At 39.0% G+C, this 20,951-nt stretch overlaps 3 protein-coding genes across 9 annotated transcripts; 2 read left to right on the plus strand and 1 right to left on the minus strand.

The window, feature by feature from the left end:
- The first annotated feature begins 1,197 nt into the window (after positions 1-1,197).
- Positions 1,198-9,557, plus strand: LOC146561557 (E3 SUMO-protein ligase ZNF451-like). Of its 7 annotated transcripts, none has more exons than XR_014888011.1 (14): positions 1,924-2,246; positions 2,347-2,410; positions 2,654-2,737; positions 2,838-2,951; positions 3,473-3,584; positions 3,968-4,115; positions 4,223-4,349; positions 4,437-4,596; positions 4,779-4,917; positions 5,055-6,571; positions 6,641-6,709; positions 7,967-8,032; positions 9,250-9,355; positions 9,433-9,557. XR_014888011.1 is itself a non-coding variant. In XM_085243026.1 (14 exons), exons 3-14 carry the CDS (start codon positions 2,351-2,353, stop codon positions 9,288-9,290), a joined length of 2,637 nt encoding a protein of 878 aa, XP_085099152.1. In that variant the 5' UTR covers positions 1,924-2,100; positions 2,204-2,246; positions 2,347-2,350; the 3' UTR covers positions 9,291-9,408. The 7 variants fall into 7 exon arrangements, 6 of the variants coding, with proteins under 6 accessions (XP_085099154.1, XP_085099156.1, XP_085099152.1 ...); XM_085243026.1 differs by lacking the exon at positions 9,433-9,557 and having other exon boundaries at positions 1,924-2,100; positions 2,204-2,246; positions 9,250-9,408; XM_085243028.1 differs by lacking the exons at positions 1,924-2,246; positions 9,433-9,557 and adding an exon at positions 1,198-1,274 and having other exon boundaries at positions 9,250-9,408.
- Positions 9,558-10,550: 993 nt separating this feature from the next.
- LOC146561558 (BAG family molecular chaperone regulator 2-like) lies at positions 10,551-13,247 on the plus strand. Its single transcript, XM_085243035.1, has 3 exons — positions 10,551-10,807; positions 11,091-11,200; positions 12,456-13,247. Exons 1-3 carry the CDS (start codon positions 10,686-10,688, stop codon positions 12,848-12,850), a joined length of 627 nt encoding a protein of 208 aa, XP_085099161.1. The 5' UTR covers positions 10,551-10,685; the 3' UTR covers positions 12,851-13,247.
- Positions 13,248-13,824: 577 nt separating this feature from the next.
- LOC146561559 (ras-related protein Rab-23-like) lies at positions 13,825-20,951 on the minus strand. Its single transcript, XM_085243034.1, has 7 exons — positions 20,540-20,951; positions 18,162-18,395; positions 17,169-17,254; positions 16,751-16,907; positions 16,540-16,622; positions 16,348-16,440; positions 13,825-16,243 (listed from the first exon to the last, which is right to left on the minus strand). Exons 2-7 carry the CDS (start codon positions 18,314-18,316, stop codon positions 16,110-16,112), a joined length of 708 nt encoding a protein of 235 aa, XP_085099160.1. The 5' UTR covers positions 18,317-18,395; positions 20,540-20,951; the 3' UTR covers positions 13,825-16,109.

Below are 20,951 nucleotides of genomic sequence, written 5' to 3' on the forward strand. Positions count from 1 at the left end.
AAGGGACTAGGCTCAGTGCCAACAGGTCAAAACAGAGTGTTTCAGAAGTAAAGATGGCTATAGGTTCACCAGTCGGCAAAAAACGAGGTTAAAAAATGTGGAACAGTTTCAGAATGACGTTCCTCAGTGTAGAATTGTGAAGACCTTGAATATTTCATTGTCTACAGTGCATAACATCATCAACAGAAAATCAAAATTGGGTGCCTGCGATATTTGAGCCCTCAAACAGCGCTGCATTACGAACCTGATGATCCTGCTATGGAAATCACTGCATGTGTTTTGAACAGAGTTCACAGTACCATCCACAAATGCAAGTTAAAGCTTAGGCATGCAAACAAGAAAACCTTATGTGAACATGATCCAGAAATGCTGCTGTCTGATCTGGGACAAAGCTCCCTTAAAATTGACTCTTTTAAAGTACAAAACTGTTCTGTGGTTGCACATCTGGAAGGCCACAATCAATGTTGTAAGGTGTGCATATTTCAACAAGGTGACACTAAACTCTATACTTTCACCAACTGACAACATTTGACACATCACAAAATAACATAAAACAAAGAAGACCCAGGAATGTGGAGCAACTACAATCCTATATAAGAAAAGAATTGGAAAAGATTCCTCTCCCAAAAGTCCAACAATTGGACTCATTAGAGAACCTAAACGTTTACAGACTCCTTTTAAAAGAAGAGGGCATGCTACACAGCAGTAAACATGGCCCTATCCCCCACCCTTTTGAGATGTGTTATACTTTTTTTATTGTGAATAAAATATTTGTTTATGAGATTTGCAAATCAATGCATGATGAAACTGGAATTACAGAATAGAGTAGATGTGTATTCTGCATTCAACAACGTGGTAGAGAAGGGCGCAGATGAGCACCATGTAATGCTGCTATTTACATATGTGTTTGGTGTTTATGTATATGAAGGTGTACAATTCATTCTCCACTAAACGATGTTAAATATGATACATAAATATGAATCTAGGTAAAGTTGGCGCCTCTGGCGGGGATAACTAGAATATTAAAATAGTTGTAGTTGGTAACATCATCGCGCTTCGACCCGGATTAGATAAGAGCGCAGAGGCGGACTTTGTTCTCTCGTGTATTTTGTAGCAAGCCCAAGCTCCGTCCACGCGGCGCACACTCTGCGAACAAAAAAAACCGCACCCGCGTCCGCATGACGTCATGACGTCCGGACTAGCTGCGTTTACGTTTATTTGGGATGTTGTAGCAGTGAGCTACCAATCTGACAGAGTGAGCAACACAGGCACAGGTAATGCGATGCTTATCTTAATTTAAACCATGAGTCTCAGTTATGCCGCATTTGATCGGTTTTACCGGACGTTAGCCCGTCGTCGGCATCCATTTATTTTTTTTAGAGAAGGTCGTGTAGCACCTTGTGGGAATGGGGGTTTTAGTTTCAGAAACACTTCCAGTAATACCCTACGAAGCGGACATTAGTTAAGCGGTGTGAAAACGCCAAAACTGCAAACACTCGTTTACAGTTTTTAATTTTTTAAAAATCTAACATTACACAACATAATATTATCTTGCATATCTCACACAGTGAGTGTTTGGGACCCATGAGTTATTTCTTTCAGAGTGGAGATATCACTGCTAATAATAGTCTTCACCAGAGTATGGTTGGTAGAACAATCCCCCAGCAGAAGATGAGTGAATTCTCGGTGACATGTAGGGCTTTTTAACTTCGATCATTTCAATGTGTGTAAAAATCGCTTTGATTTACATACTATGATCATCGAACTTCATGCAGCCCGTGAACGCACCACCATAGTGTAGTGGCGCGTAACTTCTTCTTCGTTCCACTTTTGAAGTGCTGTTTAGAAGCTCGCAGCTCACTCCTGCCGCCGCTGGTTAACAGGTATACTGCAACAACACTGATTTAAGTCGTTGAATAGTTGCTGTAGAGCAGCTCCCACATGAGAGGCAGCACCGAAGAGAAGTACTAAATGAGGTGGCGAAACGAGGAAGAAACTATGCCCCCATGTTGAATTTCTACACGGGTGACCCTCGTTAAAGCAAGTCGTATTTTCCTACTTTTAAAAGGCTTGACAACGACAAGAAGTTTTCAAAAAAAGGTGCATGCTAATATTCGTTTGCTCAACGTCTCGCATATTTGCTACGAGACCTAAGCTATCCAGCTGCTACTGTTTCCTTTGCCTAACTGTCTGTGTTGTTCAGGCTTAGCTTAAACGTAACTGTTAAGCTAATTGCACCAAAAGAGGTAATTATAATTGTTACTGTGTTGTCCGAAGAACTGTCGCTTAGCTTTATAAGCACGTACTCCAGCTTGAAAACGTGTGTTATCTTCCCGTTACCTTTAGGAACATGTCCTCCACAGTTGACGCAGATGAAGATGAGGTGGAAAAAGAAGTCGAGTTTGTATCAGTAAGTCATATGCACTCTGGCTCTATTAAATAAATATTAGTTGAAAATGATAACATTTTGGTTTTCAAACTAGTGGCATTGTTCACTGTCACGTCAATGAAGCCTAATAAACAGACGGCTATTTTTTCTCTCAATTCACTGATGTCTCATACTGTCCAGGTCCTTATGATTTGGACTTTAGATGTGTTTTATAAGCCTGAAATAGTGTTGATGTTTTTCTTTCTTTTTCTTTTTTTAATGCAGGAGGGCCCTCTCAGACCAGTATTGGAATGTATTGACCTGTTGAGTGACAGTGAGGATGAGGGATGTTCATCATTGCCCAATACAGTAAGTTTTTTTTAAACAGATCATTTGGTTATTTAATCCTTTTAATTCATATGTTAATATCCTTTTTTTCTTAAAAACACATTATTTCTTTCAATTGTAGCTTGAAGATAAAATCAGCCGACATAAAGCACGTGTTACATCTACCCTGGACAGACTGGCACACCAAGTGGCTGTACAGAAAAAGGAACGAGCAGATAAATGCAGAGCATTCAAGGTAAGGTTGTTGACAAATAAACTGAGCCACTGTCATTTGTTGTTTGTTGGACTTTCATTAATCATTTAGCCTGTCAGAAAATTGATTCTGTTTTCACTGTTTCCATTCAGATCTGTACCTTTTTTTTATGCACAGCAGGAAAGAAAAGATGCATTGCCTTATGCTTTATGTGAACTGTTGTAAAATAAATTTTACTATGAATTTTAAATTGCTAACACATACATGTGCTCATTAACATATTCACAAAGAACATGAAATTTAAACTCAACTTTAGATCCTCACCAAGATTTTACTGGGTTAGTGTATGGGTAGATTAAGCCCAACTTTATGAGCAGCAGTGCCCCCCTGTGGGCACAAAAAATGGGGAAGGTAGTCTATTCATAACATGCAACATTACTTGGAGAACCAACATTAAACAGTCAGCTGGTTTTCACTGATGTGTTGTTTTGTTTGTTTGTTTTGTTTTGTGTTTTCTATGTGAGGCAAATATCTTACGTGTTACGTCTTTGTCCCTTTTTCAGGAGAAGCAGATCCTACAAAAAGCTCATGGACAACAGGAGCTGGCTGTTAGCGCTGTAAATGGGATTAATCAGGAAGCCAAACGTTGTGTAGACATGTGGTTAAAGATGCCAGGTAATTATTGATCGGAATTAGAAATCTGTTGTAGTTGTTTTACTCAAATAAGTAGAACGACTTTTAAAACATTTTCCTGTTACGTAGTTGCTGTTTGTTTCTGTCTTTTTGGTTTGTTTTTTACATTTCTATCAGTATGCTAATTGCCTCTGCCAAGGAGGTCATGTTTTTGGTAGTGTTTGCATGTGTACATGTTATTCTGTCTATCTGTAAACACAATGGCTTGAAATGTTTTGAATGAATTCTAAACAAACCTTCTAGTGGTGTAGAGTGGCTTGCATCCACCGGGGTCAAATCAATGATTTATTGGTGCAATTTTCTGTTATAGTTGTCAGTGGAGTGGCTTGTGGGACTTAACATACTGCAATATTGTGTTTATCTAGGTCTTAAACCTGGAGCGATCAGTGCTGGTTCCGAGGGAAGACAAAGAGCTTCTTTCCACAGAACTATCTCAACTAGGCATACTTGTCCAGTAATTAACTGTGGTCGAGTTTATGATAATGCTTCCCTCCTTGATGGACACTTGAAAAGGTAATAATTCTTCATTCGTGAGTGTGTTGGTACAGCGGCTTAACTGTTTTCCTCACAAAAAATGGTTGTCTCTTGCACATGTATTGAGTAAAAGCTCTTGTATGCAGGTTTGATCACTCCCCATGTGACCCGACTATCAATCTTAAAGGAAGTCCATCAGAGTTTTTTGCCTGTGTTGCATGTGGAAAGAATTTTCAGGCCAAAGAATCCTGGAGGAACCACGTTAAGTCGAAGGTCTGTGCACTTTTCTGACTGTGCAATTAGAAGTTGCAGCCTGAATCCCTGCATGGTGTAATAATTCAGAACTGTTTTGGTTACTAGGTGTCCTCGTCTAATGCCGATGGTCATAGCATCAACCAGATGTATCAGCGAATTGTGTGTTTTGCATGTCCTGCCTGCTACAACCTCTTCAACCTCAGAGACGAGTGTCTCCAGCACATGTCAGCCGAAAGCCACTTCAAAGACTCACTCGCCTTAAGAGGTAATTTTTTTCTTTTTTTTTCTTTTTTTCCTCTAATAAATAAAATCATTACTTAAAAACAGCATTTTATATTTACTCAGGTTACCTTTGTTTGTGTGGTTCTAGAAGATCTTAGATACTGGAAAGTAGCTAAATGAGCCAATTTGCATTTTATTTTACATTTTATTTTAAAAAACCCACAGGAAGTCCGCTGCCAGTCCCTGTCCCTCAACATGTCAAGAATCGTCTCATCGCCTTGTGCAAAGATGTAGCGTTCAGTGTCCGCTGCTCTTTGTGTCATAACGTACTGATCTCCCATCAAGCAGCTCAAGCTCACTTTAAGTATGTTTTGTTTTTGTTTTGTTTTTTTACAACATTTGAATGTAGTGAAACCTCTTTATATATATTTCACTGATTGTATTCAGATCCTTTATGAAACTCATTTTTATGGCCCTTGTCCCTCATTTTCCTCTTTTTAGTGTGTACTGCAGACAGGGCTGTGCTGTGGCCAAAGCTGACAAGACGATAGTGCAGGTCATGAATCAGCTGCAAGTGCGAGGACAGTGTTCTGTCTGCTGTGAAATCTTCCTCAGCCAAGCTGAAATTGAGAGACACAGGGAGTCGATGCAGCATGAAGTTGAACTCAACCAAACAATGGCAAAAGCACTTCTTCAGCACTGCAGGTTTAGTGAAATTCAACACTTGAAGAGAGCTAGAGACTCAACAGACACAGAGGAGACCACTGGCCTTGCAACACCTCTCAAAAGAAACAGGAAGAGCGACGACCATGACAGATTTCCAGCTAAACAGCAGAGCTTGGGGACAAGTGTGACTGTTACCAGTAGCGGGAGCGTAACAGCTTGGTGTTGCGAGTGCGGTCTTCAGTTCTCAGACGAGGCTGGAGCCAGTAAGCACCTTCTGGCTGTGAACCAAATTTTCCATCAGTGTGGCGTGTGTGGCAAACATATGGGGGAGTCTTCCATTGCACGTCTGCATATGAGTCGCTTTCACGGGGGCGCTCATCTCTCAAACTTCCTCTTCTACTGCCGCAAGTGCAAAGTGGAAATGCCTCGGTACGAAGACATCCTGTCACACGTGTCCGGAGCTCACAGCGGACACACGTATTTCAGTGAACAAGAAGTGCCTGAGCAGCTTCCCATAATCGTTGATGTCAAGCCATCCACTAGCAGTGACGTCACATTTCACTCCTCGTCTGTGGCCAAAGTCCAGCTGAGCACAGAGGTGTCTTCATCAAAAGTAGAGCAGTCTTGGATGTGCAGGATGTGCGAGGATGTCTTTGACTCGGAGGCTGCCGTCCGTAAACACTGCAGCGATGTTAGTAGTCACAGCTTTCAGAGATTCGTCTGCGGACACTGTCCACAGAAGTTCTTCAAAGAGTCCACCGTACGGAGACACTGTATGAATGAGCATGATGGGCTTGTAAAAACTTCCTATTTCTGCGGCCTCTGCGACAGCATGGAGTTTGGATCTGAGGAGGAGTTTTTTGAGCACTACAAGAATCTTCACAGTAAGGACTCCTACTGCATGGATGAGGTTGAAGTTGTTCAGCCAGATGCCGCTGATGCTGCCGCTGCCGCTGAGAGGACCAGTCAGTTTACATGCCCGTGCATGGGTTCGGAAAAAAGTAAAGAGGACATGAAAGCCACTTACACACAATGCATGAGGAATCTGGCTGCGGAAGAAAAATGCCAGTACATCTGTGTGCCTTGCGATGTATCTGTTCCATCCTATGCACAGATCAAGACTCATGTCCACACAAAACACACAGCCTTGAACCTGGACAGGAGCTTTGACATCAGATGCAAAGACTGCCAAGAGAGTTTTATGGATGTACCGAGTTTCCATAAACACTACCACTTGCAACATTGTACACTGGATCCCTGCATGAGTTCCAGGACCTGCAGGAAAAGCTCAAAAGCCGAACCCACCACTCCAATAATACCTAATGCTGCGGAGATCAAACCAGACAGCAATGGTAAATCTGTTAAAATGATTCACATTTAATGTCTTGTTTTTGGATGTTAATTTGTATTCATGTTCGCAGAGATTGACGACGAAACGCTGACATTTTTGAACATTGATCACACCAATGACGAGAGTGAAGTGCAGGAAGGTAGGCAGTAAACTATACATATATATCACTGATATACAGATGAGGCCAGAATTATTAGTCCCCCTATGAATTTTTATTTTTATTTTTTTTAAAAAGTGCTGTTAAACAGAGGAAAGAATTTTAATCACAGCTTTTCAAAAAATCTTAGATTTTTATTGGTTACATTATTTTTATTTTGCACACAGGAACCAAATTATTTACACAAACTACCAGATAAGTCATCCTGATGCTAATAGGTGGTGTATCCTTTTTGCTGGATAACAGCCTGCAATAGTTTTTTGTAGTTTTCAACAAGTCTCACACACATCGCCTGAGCAATCCTGTCCATTCCTCTTTGCCGAGTCTCTCAAATGCGTTCAGATTTGATGGGCTCCTGGCATAGTCCTTGGTCTTCTGTTTACCCCACATCAAGTCAGGTCTTTGAGCAGTCCAGCCAGTAATGCTGACTTTGGTCTTCTGGAGGTAGTTCTTCACCAGGAGTGACTTATTGTTTATGTTGTCATGTTGAAAGACAAAGTGACTGCTCAGACCCAATTTTCCTGGTTTCCTTTAAAAATTTTCTCATATCTTTTTTTCCTTCAGGATTTCTTTGACTTTGACAAAGGTGTTTTTCACATGATAACTCAAACTCTTTTTGAGGTTCTTATGCTTTCTTTAAATTGGAAGATGAACCCACAGCTTTAATGATTTTAAAAGCTTTGAGCATTACAAAAATAAAGCACATCATTGCACAGTGGTGGTTTTTGCTATAGCTAAATAAAAAGGCCAGTTTTCTCAGGGAGCAAATATTATTGACCCTGGTAAAAAAAAAAAATTCTGAAACAATTCTGTTATTGTGTGCAAATAGAAATAATTTATGCTTCCTAAAGAAAACTAGTGTGTTTAGTAATCCTATATTGAAAATCCTTAGCTCTATTAAAAAAGTACTAGAGCAAGTTTGAAATGGACAAAATTTTTTAATTTAATTTATTTTATTTTAATAGGGGACTAATAATTTTGTTGTCACCTGTAACTAGAAAGAAAAGACTGGATACTAAATAAACACTACTTCTTTTTTTCTCTCTTTTCGTCATGAGACCCTAACGGCTGTCTGTTTAAAGAGAATTCTTGCTTTAGCTCAACTGCTAATAATTATTTGCATAATTAATCCTATGAATGTCCTCTCAAACAAAAACACACTGATTTACTTGTCTTAAAGTATCCTCATTAATCTTGATTTTTAACAGCTTGGATAAACGACTCTGTATTCTGTTACAGTTGAATCGGATGATGAAATGAAACGCGCGCTGTCTTTGAGCGCAGAAGAAGGACAAGAGTCAGCAGGTATGTGTGTGCAGGGCTGAGGATATAGTCTCTTTCTCTTTTGAACAGTTTGTAAGTCAGTACAATACGACATATTGTATTTTTTTGTTATTGTATTCAGATAAACATCCAGTAAGTTATACAGTCGGTGATTGTTAACATTGCCCTGCACATTAAGGAATGAAAATGTCAATGGATAACATGCAGGCTTAAAAAATATTTGAACAGTTGGTTCAGTGAGGTTTATTCCCAGCCTTCTGGGAGAGTTTTTTTGTTCTTTTATTAGATAGGAACAGACAGGAAATATGGGAGATGCAGTGTGATGTGCACTCGCAGTCTGGCTGGCCAGGAATCGAACCGTGACTCACTGCTTGGAGGAATTTGAACACATTTAACAAACATCGAGATAAAGAATGTGTTTGATCAAAAGGATGAAAGAGAAACTCGACTGTAGTTTTGTGTACTAAAATGATGTCAGGCTTACATTTGAGAAAGCAGGAACCTGCTGCTTAAATCGGAAAGTAATGTGATGAATTACATCTGTGTAAACAGGTTCTTCAGAAATTCATAAATTCCCTTCCTACTGGGGACAAACAGTAAAAGACTGTGATGTGAGCTCAAGCATAGGATGACACGTTCATCCGACCATCTCAATCTTCAATCCTCCATGGTTATGAAATATTTTCAGAAAGATGAAGAGAGAAGTCAGTCCTCGGAACAAAAGGCACTCAGAAAGGCCACCATCAGATTACAAAAAATGCTTAGAAACGCCACAGAGGAGTGCTTTGAGCAGGATTACAGACACAGCTCATTTCAAAGCCAAAGTGTGGGTAGAGGGGAGTGGAAACTATCCAGCTCACAGACTGGGACAGCTAGGCTTAAATTTACAAATAACACGCACAGAAAGTCTGCAGCTTTTGAAGGTGTTATTTTCAGACAAGTCCAAATTTAGCATTCATGCTGATCTCTTGAATGGAGTAAGAAACTCCAATCAGTCATGAAGAGGGGGGCGGGGAGTGTGGATGACCTAAAGGCTCTGCTGGCTCAAAGACGAAGGAAACATTTTGGGGATCACTATAAATAGATTTGGAGATATGAAAGAATAGAAATGTTAAAGTTATGACATTGTGGTCAACATAAAATGTTCTCAGTGTTGTTGAAATGATGCAGTTTGTAGTGTTTTCCATATGGCCATGCTGGTATGAATGAAGGTTTTCTCGTGTAATTTGTTTTCACAGAGTTGGAAGAAGCTCTCAAAAGAAGCCTCCTGGAGTTCTGAGAAAGCCAGTAGTGCTTTTGTAACATGCTGTTCATCGAACGTTATACTAGAATGTTTTGTACAAGGTAACGTGTTCAGAATATAATAAAGAATAAATGTTTGTCCTGTTTCTTACTTTTTCTGCGTTTTTCATTATTTGCAGTAAGTGGACACCAAACTGAACCTTGCAGATTTGCAATTTTGTAAGCTTGATACTTGTGAGGAGCCAGAGTGTTTCGACACGTGTGCTATAGATGGCATCCACCACACTGCAAGATGCCTGAGCTGAACATGTGACCACAGTGCTGTGTCTCCAGTTGCGCTCTGTTTTCCAGTGTATTGTATGTCACAGACTCTTCGCATGGTGTCATGTGAATCCTGATCCTTCTATGCTAGAATGTTAGATTATTTTTCTTAAGGAAAAAGCTTTTGCAATACCCAGAAGTCTGCAATATAAATTCACATAATTGTTGTGCTCCAGAAATGTGTTAATTTGGTGCACACACTTAAGAGTGCACTCGAGTAAAACTCGTATACCCAGCAATTAATGTTCCCAAGGGGCCCACATTACAAACTGGGACTACCGCAGTACCAGTTTCTCATGTGGGCTCTTGGATAAAATTAACAGCTCATCCCTGCATACACTGATCTGGGTAGCCAATTCCTTTTCATGGATTAACACTGAAAATATGAATTCAGAATTATTATATTGTACTCAACTGCAATATATCCGTCAAAGTTTCCATTCCCTTGGCTGTTACAAGCCAGATATCTGATTTTGGGCAAGTTGGCTAAAGAGCAAACGCTTTGAAGATAGTTGACTATGAGGTAAGTCTTGGGTGTTGTGCACTGACACAGTACAAGTTAATTAGCACTGGGCTCCTGGTTGTAGAATTTGGCAGCTCCAGGCTAACTGCAGTGCCAGAGGTGAAGATGCCTTTGTTGGTGAGTAAAAACTCCTCATGTAATGTAAGGAATTTACAATATAGTATAATTTTTTTTAATATATATATATTTTATAGTACTTTAGTCATTGACATAAATCACTGTCAGAGTTAAAAGGTTTTGGTGGTGGATTCAGCAAAGTCTATTAACTAGTTTTGTTGAACAAAAAATAGTGACTGTTATCCTATTAATTTAAATCCTAGCTCGTTTTTCTGTGGGCCGGACGGCCGTTTCCGGGGTCCTTCAGGGGGTCCTCGGACCCTCGTTTTGAGAGCATAGTTCTGGGCTCCTCGGGAAGCTTCTATGAGGAGTGAGTGAAGGAAGTCACAGCCCATGTTTGGAAATGTTCTCCCAGGGGCGCTGCAGCAGCAGCCGGTGGAGCTACAGTCAGCTGGACAGCTCGGAGTTGACCGCACACGGGATTTGTTTTTACTACGGAACGGATCAGCCTTGTGACGGGTGTTCATCATCATGGCTCAGGCAAAAATACAGGCGAAGATGAACGAGGCTACCTGTAGCAAGTTCAGCAGGACGCTATCCATGGCAGATCGCTCGGGGCGGCTGCTGGAAAGTTTGGACCAGCTGGAAATGAGGTAGTTAAGTAACGGGCCTTAGCATGAGCCACCTATTCAAGCATTGTCCTTTGTGGGATATATATGACTGCTCACATTTTCTATAACAAGTTATTACAGCGCTTAAAATGTGCCATAAAAGTAGCTTTAATTTCTTAGCGGTTTTCCGAGAACAGTTAATGATCACATGTTTTATAGGTGGGTTGCTTTAGGTTCGTAGCTCACAGCATCATAATCATTACTCTCGCAGTTTAAGGATGCTTTTCAATGGACGGTTATTGTCATGCTTTGTTGTTTCCAACAGGGTGGAGTCTTTACGCGAAGCGGCATCGGCCATGGAGCAGGAAAGGGAGTGCATCCTGGAAATGATTCAATCTCTACAGAACAGTCAAGAAATGCGTAACATCTGTGCTGGTGAGGCGGCTTGCTGACTATCACAACTTGAACTCAAAAGTCACGCGCTGGTTGATGTCACTGTGAACATATAGCCTCCTAGTATCATTTTGCTGTGTTTTGAATTCCTGTATTTTCTGCTCTGATGCCACTGCAACATTGTGATCCAATGAAGACACGCTTTGAAAGTTAACTTTGCTGTTGGGTGGAGGTGGGCTCGTGAATGTCTGAGGATTTAAAGAGTTCCACCCAAGTAGTTGTTTACAGCTCATGGATGTCATTTATACATCAAGCTCTATTTTAATGAAGGCACTAAACTAGGCTGAACATGCTCGTTGAAAACCACCTGCAGTCTTTATTTGATTACCCGTATTTCTTTTCTTTTTTTTTTGTTTCCAAAGAAAGCGTCCACTTGCAAAGAAATCATTACAGTGTACAGTATTAGGCAGAAGTCTTGAGCCACTCCTTATTTCTTTCTACATTGACAGTAAAGTGGAAATAAGTGCAGTGATGTAGTAAAACATGCACAAATAAATAGAAATACAAAATATATGTGGCAAAACAGAATTTGGGCTACTGCCTTTTGTTCTGTTCTCTGTCAAAACGATCCCACCCTGCTTCAGTAATGTTGTGCTTTGGGCTCTGGGGAGTCCAGTCCATTACAGATAGTGTTCCATTGTGTGTTTCCTCTGTCTGGCTTTTAATCCATTAGCAATGTGTTTGGGATCATTGTCATGCTGAAAAATGAAGCCAATCAGATGCTTTCCAGATGGTACTGCATGGTGGATCAAAATCTGACGGTAGTTTTCTGTGTTCATAATTCATCAATTTTGACAAGATCCCTAACACCGCTGATACTTACTGCTGTGTCTCTTTCCTGACCTCCTCCATACATACTGATGACAGTTTGAGGCAGAAAATTCAAATTCAGCAGACTTGATTTTCTTTCTATTTATCTGCTGTAGATTGTTTTTACACCAGCTGCTTTGTCTCTCAGAGAATTTTTTTAGAAAGGCTTTGCAGATCTGAAGTGTAGATGTGTAAGCCCACCCTGTTGTTTTACACTGCATAAAATAACTGTGTCCCTGGCTTCTGGTAGACTGAGCACAGTCATGAACATGGAAACTTCAGATAATAAAGACAAGGGCAAGGATTTGAATTTAGATAAATCTAGCCAACATGCTACCCCTTACAAAACCTAGTTATCTGTGGTAAATGTATTTTTTCACTTAATGTATTTTATTTAATTTTTTCCCCTGTGTGTCGTGTCTCTTAGGAGAGAGAGAGGAGTTAACTTTAACTGCAGACCGTTTAATGGGCCGGACGCTGTCTGTGGAAATCTCTGTTGGGACAATCAGAAACCCGCAGCAGGAGGAGGCGCTACAAAAAGCCACATCCATCATAGATGAAATAGTGAAAAAGTTGCTGGACGACATGGAGGGGAGCAGGCAGAAGCTGCTGGCCCTGCACGCCGCATGTGTGACTGAAGCACCGGCCATTCCCATCGACCAGAAGTTTCAGGCCATTGTGATCGGTTGCGCTCTGGAGGACCAGAAGAACATAAAGCGGAGGCTGGAGACTCTATTGAGAAATGTTGAAAATGCTGAAAAGAACATCAAGATTATGGATCATCAAAAACTCGAGAACACAAAAGCAAACGGTAGTCAATAAGACTCATCACCAAAGCATTAAATGTGCCTTGAATGTTCGCTTTCAGAAGGCTGCTACTTGTAGCAAGAAAAGTGAGCAACAAATATCCAGTTTTACCAAATCATTGTCATTTTTACATTGATCTACTTAATATTGGTTACTTAATGTTTATACAATGTACGTGTGTGTTCACATATGCACCTAGTGCAGTAAAAGATTCTGAACAGCAATGAATTAAACAACTCTCTTTTTGTTTCATTGCCTCACTTTTAAATTTAGGTAGTTGATTTTGTAAGTGCACACACTACCTCTTTGTGTGAAATCAACACAAGATATATGGATTTTATTTTGTATTTGCACATATGAGTTTTATTTCAGATCACGTGTCAAAAAACGAAATAAACCTGTTGTCTTATGAGTGTCGGGCAGAGACTTCTTTAAATATACAGTGCAGCATGTGGCAAGTGCCTCTGTTTATTTAGAGGCATTATCCTCTACACCACGTGTCCACACACACGTGGTGTAGAGGATAATCTATAGGACAAATTTAAAAATCGAGACTTACAACACTTAGTTGTTTTGTGTCAAATAGAAAAACAATGTCAGCAGTGCAAAGGGCATACAATGTTTTAAGTAAGTAAAGGTTGCCTTTGTCTAGGAGCCCTACATATTATCACTTGCTCTTCCCCAGCGGATGGCATTTGAGCAAACTCATCTATTGTTTGGCATTTGGCATAAGGATATGAAATAACATAGAATATGAGGATCATGAGGTATGAGTTTCTCGTGTCAAGGTACTAAGAGCAAGGCTAAACTTCTACACCCATGTTAGTTGTTTATTAACTTGTAAAACTGCCACGGGTACAGATAACCATCTTTTATCCAAACTGTCTGCACTTCTAAAATTACCTAACCTTATTCACTCTAACTAAATGTACCCAGTTAAAATAATAACAACATTCTGGTTAAAGAAACTGTCATGAAATCATACAATGGATGCTCAAGAAATTTTTTATTTATATCAGATTGCCACTAAACACTGTCTCACAAACAAAACAACAGACACACAGTTGTGTGGCACACTCCAGGGTGTGACACAACAAAACTGCAAGTCGTGTCGTTTTTCTCAGGCTGAAAGCCAACACAAGTTGGTTTGTCTTTCTAAAGGTGTGAATCTGCTAATGAAGTCATGTGAGAAAAAGTAAAAGTAAAATTAAGACACAAAGATTACACCTGAGTGACAGCACTTAAGTATGGTTAGTTTTAACTGCTGATTCTTTAAAATTATACGCCATCTTAATGATAAAGTGCAGTGAATCAAGTCAGTCAAAAGACAAAGTAAACACAAACTAGCACAAGCTTGAGAAAAACATTACTTACAGATCTACTGTGAAGGCAATTAAAAAAAACAAAACAGCAAAAGGGTGGATTAAAATGTGTACTCTGAAGAATGTAAACATTGACAAGGCATTGTAATGATTAAACATTCACTGATATGGGAGGGGAAAAGGCCTGCATGCATTACAGTTATGCCACTTTGCTTGTCTCAAAACAGCAGTTTACAAAAAAAAAAAAAAAACCCTAATGGGAAACTGAAATGTGACACAATCTTAGTACCAACGGTGTAACTGTAGAACACATTTTAAGCACCTTTTGGTATTTTCACAATAGAAAAAAATTCTGAACACAGATCTGAAATCTTTTTTTCTTTTAAGAGTAAAGCATGCATGCACATGTATTCCCAGATGACCTATGTATTATAATTCCATTAGATAGCTACAACTGAAACTACTAAGGAAATGTTCATTCAAGACAGAAGATTTAATCTAAGACTTTTCTATATTACTAAATATTTTGTTGTGCTTGGTAAACCTGTGTAACCCAATAATGAGTTCTGAAAAACAGAAGGAAAGGTGAATACATTATACATTTCACAGATAGTTGTATTGAAAACTAAGGATTAGGACTGGGAGATTGTTTCTGGGAGTACTCTCATTTAGTTAGAAAGAAATGTAATTTTCTTGCATAATCAGGCACACGTAAGCGCTTCAATAGCAAAACATCCCCTCTTGATTGCCAACTTTTTGTAACACCTTCTGAGAGCATTCGTTTACATCCCGCCCTAAACTCCACACCACAGGTACAGTACCTACTGAGCAGTGAGCTTTCATTTTTCTTTTCACTTTCTGGCCCCAATACAGCTCCTTTTTTATAGTCTGGAGAAAGTTCTTCACAATCCAGGTCAAAAAACTAATAGGAGAATTCTGTATTGTGTTTAATGTACTCTGAATATATATGTCAAAGCTATAGAAATAATAAACAAAACAATGTAAACAACTGCAATCAAAAGCATAGTATTGTATTGTAACTGACAATTGGTTGTAACTTGAGGTACTATGATTGAAATAACAGATTTTTTTAGTGTAAATGGTGTTTTATGTCTAAAATAATTTGTTTAACAAGTGTAAGCAGACAGAAAAAGGACTATTTTTGTGTCATTGGTTATTGATATTTGGTTACATACCTATATCTATGAGAGCACATGTTTAACCACAGCTCAGAAAGAGAAAATTTGGCACATAAGATCAGTCAAAGCTATTGTGCTTCGTACAAAAATACTTCACGCAGAGATTTAACTCAGCGTTCAATCAGGACGAAGAATATAGTTTGAACCATTATCTGTTTAACAGTTAGAAAAATATGGAATAAAATAATCTGCTTATCTTTTATAATACATGCAAATGTATTGCACAGCTGAAATGTTAAACAGAATAACCACGTACAGAAGGAAAAGTCTCGATGGAGTGCAACTTTTGCTGTTACATACTTTGATGAGAGTCGGTATGTCAAGTTTCATTAAAAAAAACAAACAAAAAAAAAAAAAGAGTGAAAAAAAAAGAAAGAGCAAAAGCCTCGGCCATAAGGGGGAAAATCCACCTGCACCAACAGCTAGAACTTCAGTTGTTTTGGGCATCATTAAATTAATAACACAACATACTGTAGCTGCAGTTGTTTCTTAAGGCAACCATTAGGAGGATCCAAGTATGTACAAAGGTTAGGTTTTGTGCCCAGATCGCTGATGAATATTCGAGACCGCAATACACCTATCAACATGGGGCGAGGAAGATGAACATTAGGTTAATAAAGTAATATAGTGTAGTGTAGTGTTTCCCAGTCTATGTGAGCTTTGGTCACTAACTGTCGCTACCTCAACAGCTTACAATAACGAGCAATCTAATGTCAGAAATAACTGTCGGTCAGTAAAATGAAATGATTTTCTCTAGAGGAGGCTGCAGCTTCCAAAGGGATTTTTAGTCTTCTTGGTTCTTTGCTTGTTAGGACGCAAAGTGATGACTTCTCTGCCGTTGCTGGAGCTCTGGTTGCAGACATTACTACTTGTTGTATTAAAAACACCTTTGGAAAAAAACCCAGAAAGAATGAGTAAAGGCTATTTAAAAGAAACAAAAACAAAACAAAACACCAGAGCTTAAATTGTGATACGAAAAAAGATTTCTTACCTATTTTATTGCTTGTTGTGTGGACCACCTCTGTCTCCTCTGCTGTTTGCTGTTTGAGTCGCTGTAGATACTTCTCAGCTAAATACTTAAAAACTAAATGAAGACAACAAGCAGAAATGTTATGACAGTAACATTAAGAAACAAGCCATTTTACTTGCATCTGATCAGTTGTTCAGATTTTCAGTAACCTACCCTCATTCACATTTAGGTCCTCTTTCACTGAAGCGCGATAAAATCTTAGCTTAAGCCTCTTAGCCAATGCTTCTGCCTCCTCACTGCAGTACAAGTGAAGGAAATACAGCACTTCTTAATTTTCTTCTAAATTAACAGGCTTATTTTCAATAAACAGTCAGCACTCTTTTCTTTAACAGTTAATTGCTTTTCTGTACCACCGAATCCTTACTTTTTTATAACAGTCTCTTCCAGGAGGTCAATTTTGTTTTGCACAAGAACTGTGGGAATATCTCCAACTTCTGCTTCCACCTTCTCCTTCCAGCTGTCAATAGCCTGAAATGAGTCCCGGTCTGTGGTGGAGAAGACAAGCACACATGCCTGCGCACCTGCAAAGTAAGATCACATACACAAACAGTTCACGTTCTCAAGCTGTTACATCTTGTAAAAAAAAAAAAAAGCATGTTGAACATGTTGCATAATTCATTGTCCAAGAGCAAAAACACAGATTGGATTTAAGAATAAGCCCTCTAGGAAATATATATGTATATATATACACTAGTGCTTACACTTACACTGGTTGGAAGCCTAGAAATAGCCTAGAAATATGGGATAAGCAAACGTTATTTGTTGCAGAGGTGCAATCTTACCGCGGTAATAGGCCTTAGTGATGGCATCAAACTCCTCCTGCCCAGCAGTGTCCCAAAGCATTAATCGGACATCTTCATCATTTACACTAAAACGATGAGAAAAAAAATTGACTAGTTACATATTCATCCATCTATAATATCCTATTATATCCTACTCAGCACACTCTACTTGTTTTTCTATGTTAATAGACAATCACAAAAACTACAATTTTAAGACATTTGGAATAAAACATTTCCTTCAATAAACAAAAGTAATAATATTTAAATATATTTTTTAAATTCTCGTCAAATAACTTTCTCTTTTAATTATTATTTATAACATGGAAAAAAAATATTTTATCATGTTTTCTTCTAGGGTGGAAAATTATTTCATTTAACTCAAGAGGGCTCTTGTTCCTCCAGGAGTGTAATGACATACATGCGTACATACATACAGTACACAGTTACTAAGTAAAGTAAAATAAGTAAAAACTAGATAGGCATTCAATAGAAGAATTGAAGTAAAATAACAAAATAAAACAAAACAAATCTGGTTAATTAACCAACATGGATGTCTTTGGACTGTCAGAGGAAACCAGAGTACCCAGAGAGAACCAACGCAGTCACAGAAAAGCCCGAGCCAGCCTGTGGATTCAAACCCAGGACCATCTTGCTGAGAGGCCACAATACTACTGCACCACTGTGCTGTGGTTAATAAAATATTAAATAATAATAATTAATGTTAATTAAATAAAAGCTAAATATAATATAACAAAGTGGCCTTTTTAAGTAAAATGTGTCAAATTTAGTAAAATTCAGTTTTTAAAAAAAGAGTAATTTCTGATTAAACCTAAAATGTGGGTACCAACAGGATTCCACATTCCAATATGTATTTAATATTGTAAAACAATTTTATACAGCTGAAGTTGTAGTTAGTTAACAGACCCTCTGTGACTTTGATTATAGACTATAACTGATAAATAATGTGGAACAGCTTTCAAATGAACATCTTACAGTATCTGCCTTTCCAGGAAGTCCACTCCAATTGTCTTTTTGTAGTCTTTAGTGAAAATGCCCTTGCAGTAACGTTGGATCATACTGGACTTGCCGACAGCTCCGTTGCCGACCACGACCACTTTGATGGCCACTTCCATGTCCTCCTCCAACATGGTGATGACGTCTGGCTGATTTTCTCAGTTCCACTGTGCCTGTATTGTTTCAGAGCTGTGATGGGAGCACATGTACCGGCTGAAAGTGTAAAATAAAATATTAGATACTACAAAAAAAAAAAAAAAAAAAACACAAAAAAAAAGCCACACAAACACTGGACAAGTGCAACTCAAATGTGGTTTATATATGAATCACTCACTTCAGAGACATTGTCAGTTGAACAAATATGATGAAAACCAACTTTGTTACTCAGTTTATAAGTTACTTATAAATGCTGTTAAAGTGCGGCTGACAATCAAGCAAATTAGCAGAGGCGCAACTGACTGCTACTTCTTTTTAATACTAATCAAACTTATTTTCAGTTTGATATGTCAATATACTGTTACAAATGTAGTTGTCAAAGCCTAAAAAATGTTTTACAATACATTTTTATAGCCAACAGTCACAACTCAACTTTTATAGGCTTAATAGTATAATTATCATATTCGCCAGCAACACAAGCACTTCATTGCACTCTAATACACGGTGTCACATACACAATGTCTGTAATTAGCTTTTAAACTGTTATGGGTGCACATTTTACTAACTGTTGTAAAACAAATTTTCAGCTTGACTGGAGAGGTGGTTCACTATGTTTATTGTTCCATTAGTGCAGAAAACTGCAGACTCCGCATAGCAACCGTGTCCCCACAGCTATATACTTGGAGTGGCTGAGTGCTATGCTAAACAACATATTGTGGGAAAGCTGTTCTCAGTGGACACTGACAGCCTACTGCGTGACTGTAGTGTTCAACAGCCTGCTTGAATTTGAGTCACAATATGTATCTGTAATTGAGCTGAATGACACATCAGTTGGTATAACATGAAGGCAAAACACAGCTGAAAATAGAATAGTATGCTCGTCTTTTAATGTAAACTCTGTAAACTGTAAAGTCTTGACTTTGCATTTCTCTTTAGTTGAGCAAAGACCTCCTCTTCCTTTCAAGCAGCTAGTCCTCTCCTATTCAAGTGTAGTCGGTTCGCGATTTGTACTTTAAATATGTTTTATCATCACAGAAACTGTCAAACTGGGAGGTTAAGAAGCTGGTTATGTATTGTTTATTTATAACTACTATAAGTTCAGAGCAACGTGATTCAGATTTAGATAAATGATGATGATTCGCTTTAACAGTGTTTGAAAATGAGATCTGAATAATTGTGCTCTTAGTATCAACAACAATGTGGGGCAATCTTTTTGCACTGTGGTCATGTCTTATACCCCACATTTCTGAAATGAATTACAACTCTCCTCAGGTGATCTCAATAGGTCATGTTAGGGCAAGACCTCACAGAGGTTTCATTCTGAACCCCCACTGATGGTAATGTGAGTGACCCAAGTTGGGTTTTTTTTGTTTTGTTTTTTGTTTTTACATCTTAGCTCATTTGGTGACTCACATTATCAATAAGGATCACTTCCAAAAGGGTACCCCCAGGGTAAATACTTGTGACTTTCCATCATTTGTTTTTTTAAGGGAAAACGCCTCTTGAAAGAAGTCCAGCTGCCTTCTTTTTTCAAGCTCTAAAGAAGTGACTGGAAGGTGCAGTTTAACACTTCAAGACAGGTATCAGCTACACATTTAAACACAATATTCTCCATACCTGCACAAACAACTGTCCTGAGTAAATTCTGGGCTTTCAGGTCATCATTACCATATTCATACAATACAAATGTGATAACACAGAATCTGAAATATACAGGCCTACTGCATTTTTTACATAACATGGTAGCAGGGTATGTTTTACATTGCTATGCACATAGTACTGAATTCTGCTCAGTATGAAGCAGATAATACACCCCCCTTTGCTAGACAGTGAGTCATCTTCATAGACTCACCGTTACTTGTCCAGGCCTCAAGGCGGGGCACCACAATTTTTTGAAGCAAAGACTGAATAACACAGATCAAAACGCCATGACACGCAACTAAGCTATTCAACTCTGTCGAAGACTTTTGCTATATGTAATGCGTTCATAGTCTCTGATGGGAATTAAGTTTGAAGTCAACTTCCCACTCCTCTTCTTCACTCAAATCCCTTGCCTTGGTCAAGATAAGACCTGTTGAATTGCTGAAAGGAGGCTCCCCTTGAAGTACAGAGCAGCTCCCGAGGTAGTGCGTTAAAGCTGGGTGAAATAAACGGTGAAGAAATGATGGGAAAGCATGCCAAAGAAGCGTGCAGTTTCTTACCTGTAAAACGACGCTACAACTCATCCAATGACATTAGGCGAGCTATGCAGTCAGCTAACCCACATCCACATATCTACAGCCTCCCGCCGCTCTTCTCCGTGGCAAGAGACGCAAGAGACTCCGCTGCTAAGGGTGCCTAGCTAAGATTAGCCACTTTTCACAGAAGAAAGACAACCTTCTGCTCCGTTCGCTAACGACTTCTTCCCTGTGTAATGCAAAAACGTTCTCTCCTAAACGAAAGATACCGTTTATTGACTGTCAACACCTGAGGTCACTCTCATGACATTTATAGAATGGATATGCATTGCTGCCTATTTCAGTGAGCTACGTTGCGCGTGAGAGCTAGCCAGGCAGGCTGTTGGCTAGCTCGCTAGTGTTTGTTGCTAAGCAGCAGAGCCAAAGAATGCACAAA

Source organism: Mchenga conophoros, linkage group LG13 (genome assembly GCF_057382185.1).
Source record: "Mchenga conophoros isolate Kocher_MC1m ecotype Shallow Benthic linkage group LG13, M_conophoros_male_GT1.1, whole genome shotgun sequence".
NCBI classification, from domain to species: Eukaryota; Metazoa; Chordata; class Actinopteri; order Cichliformes; family Cichlidae; genus Mchenga; species Mchenga conophoros.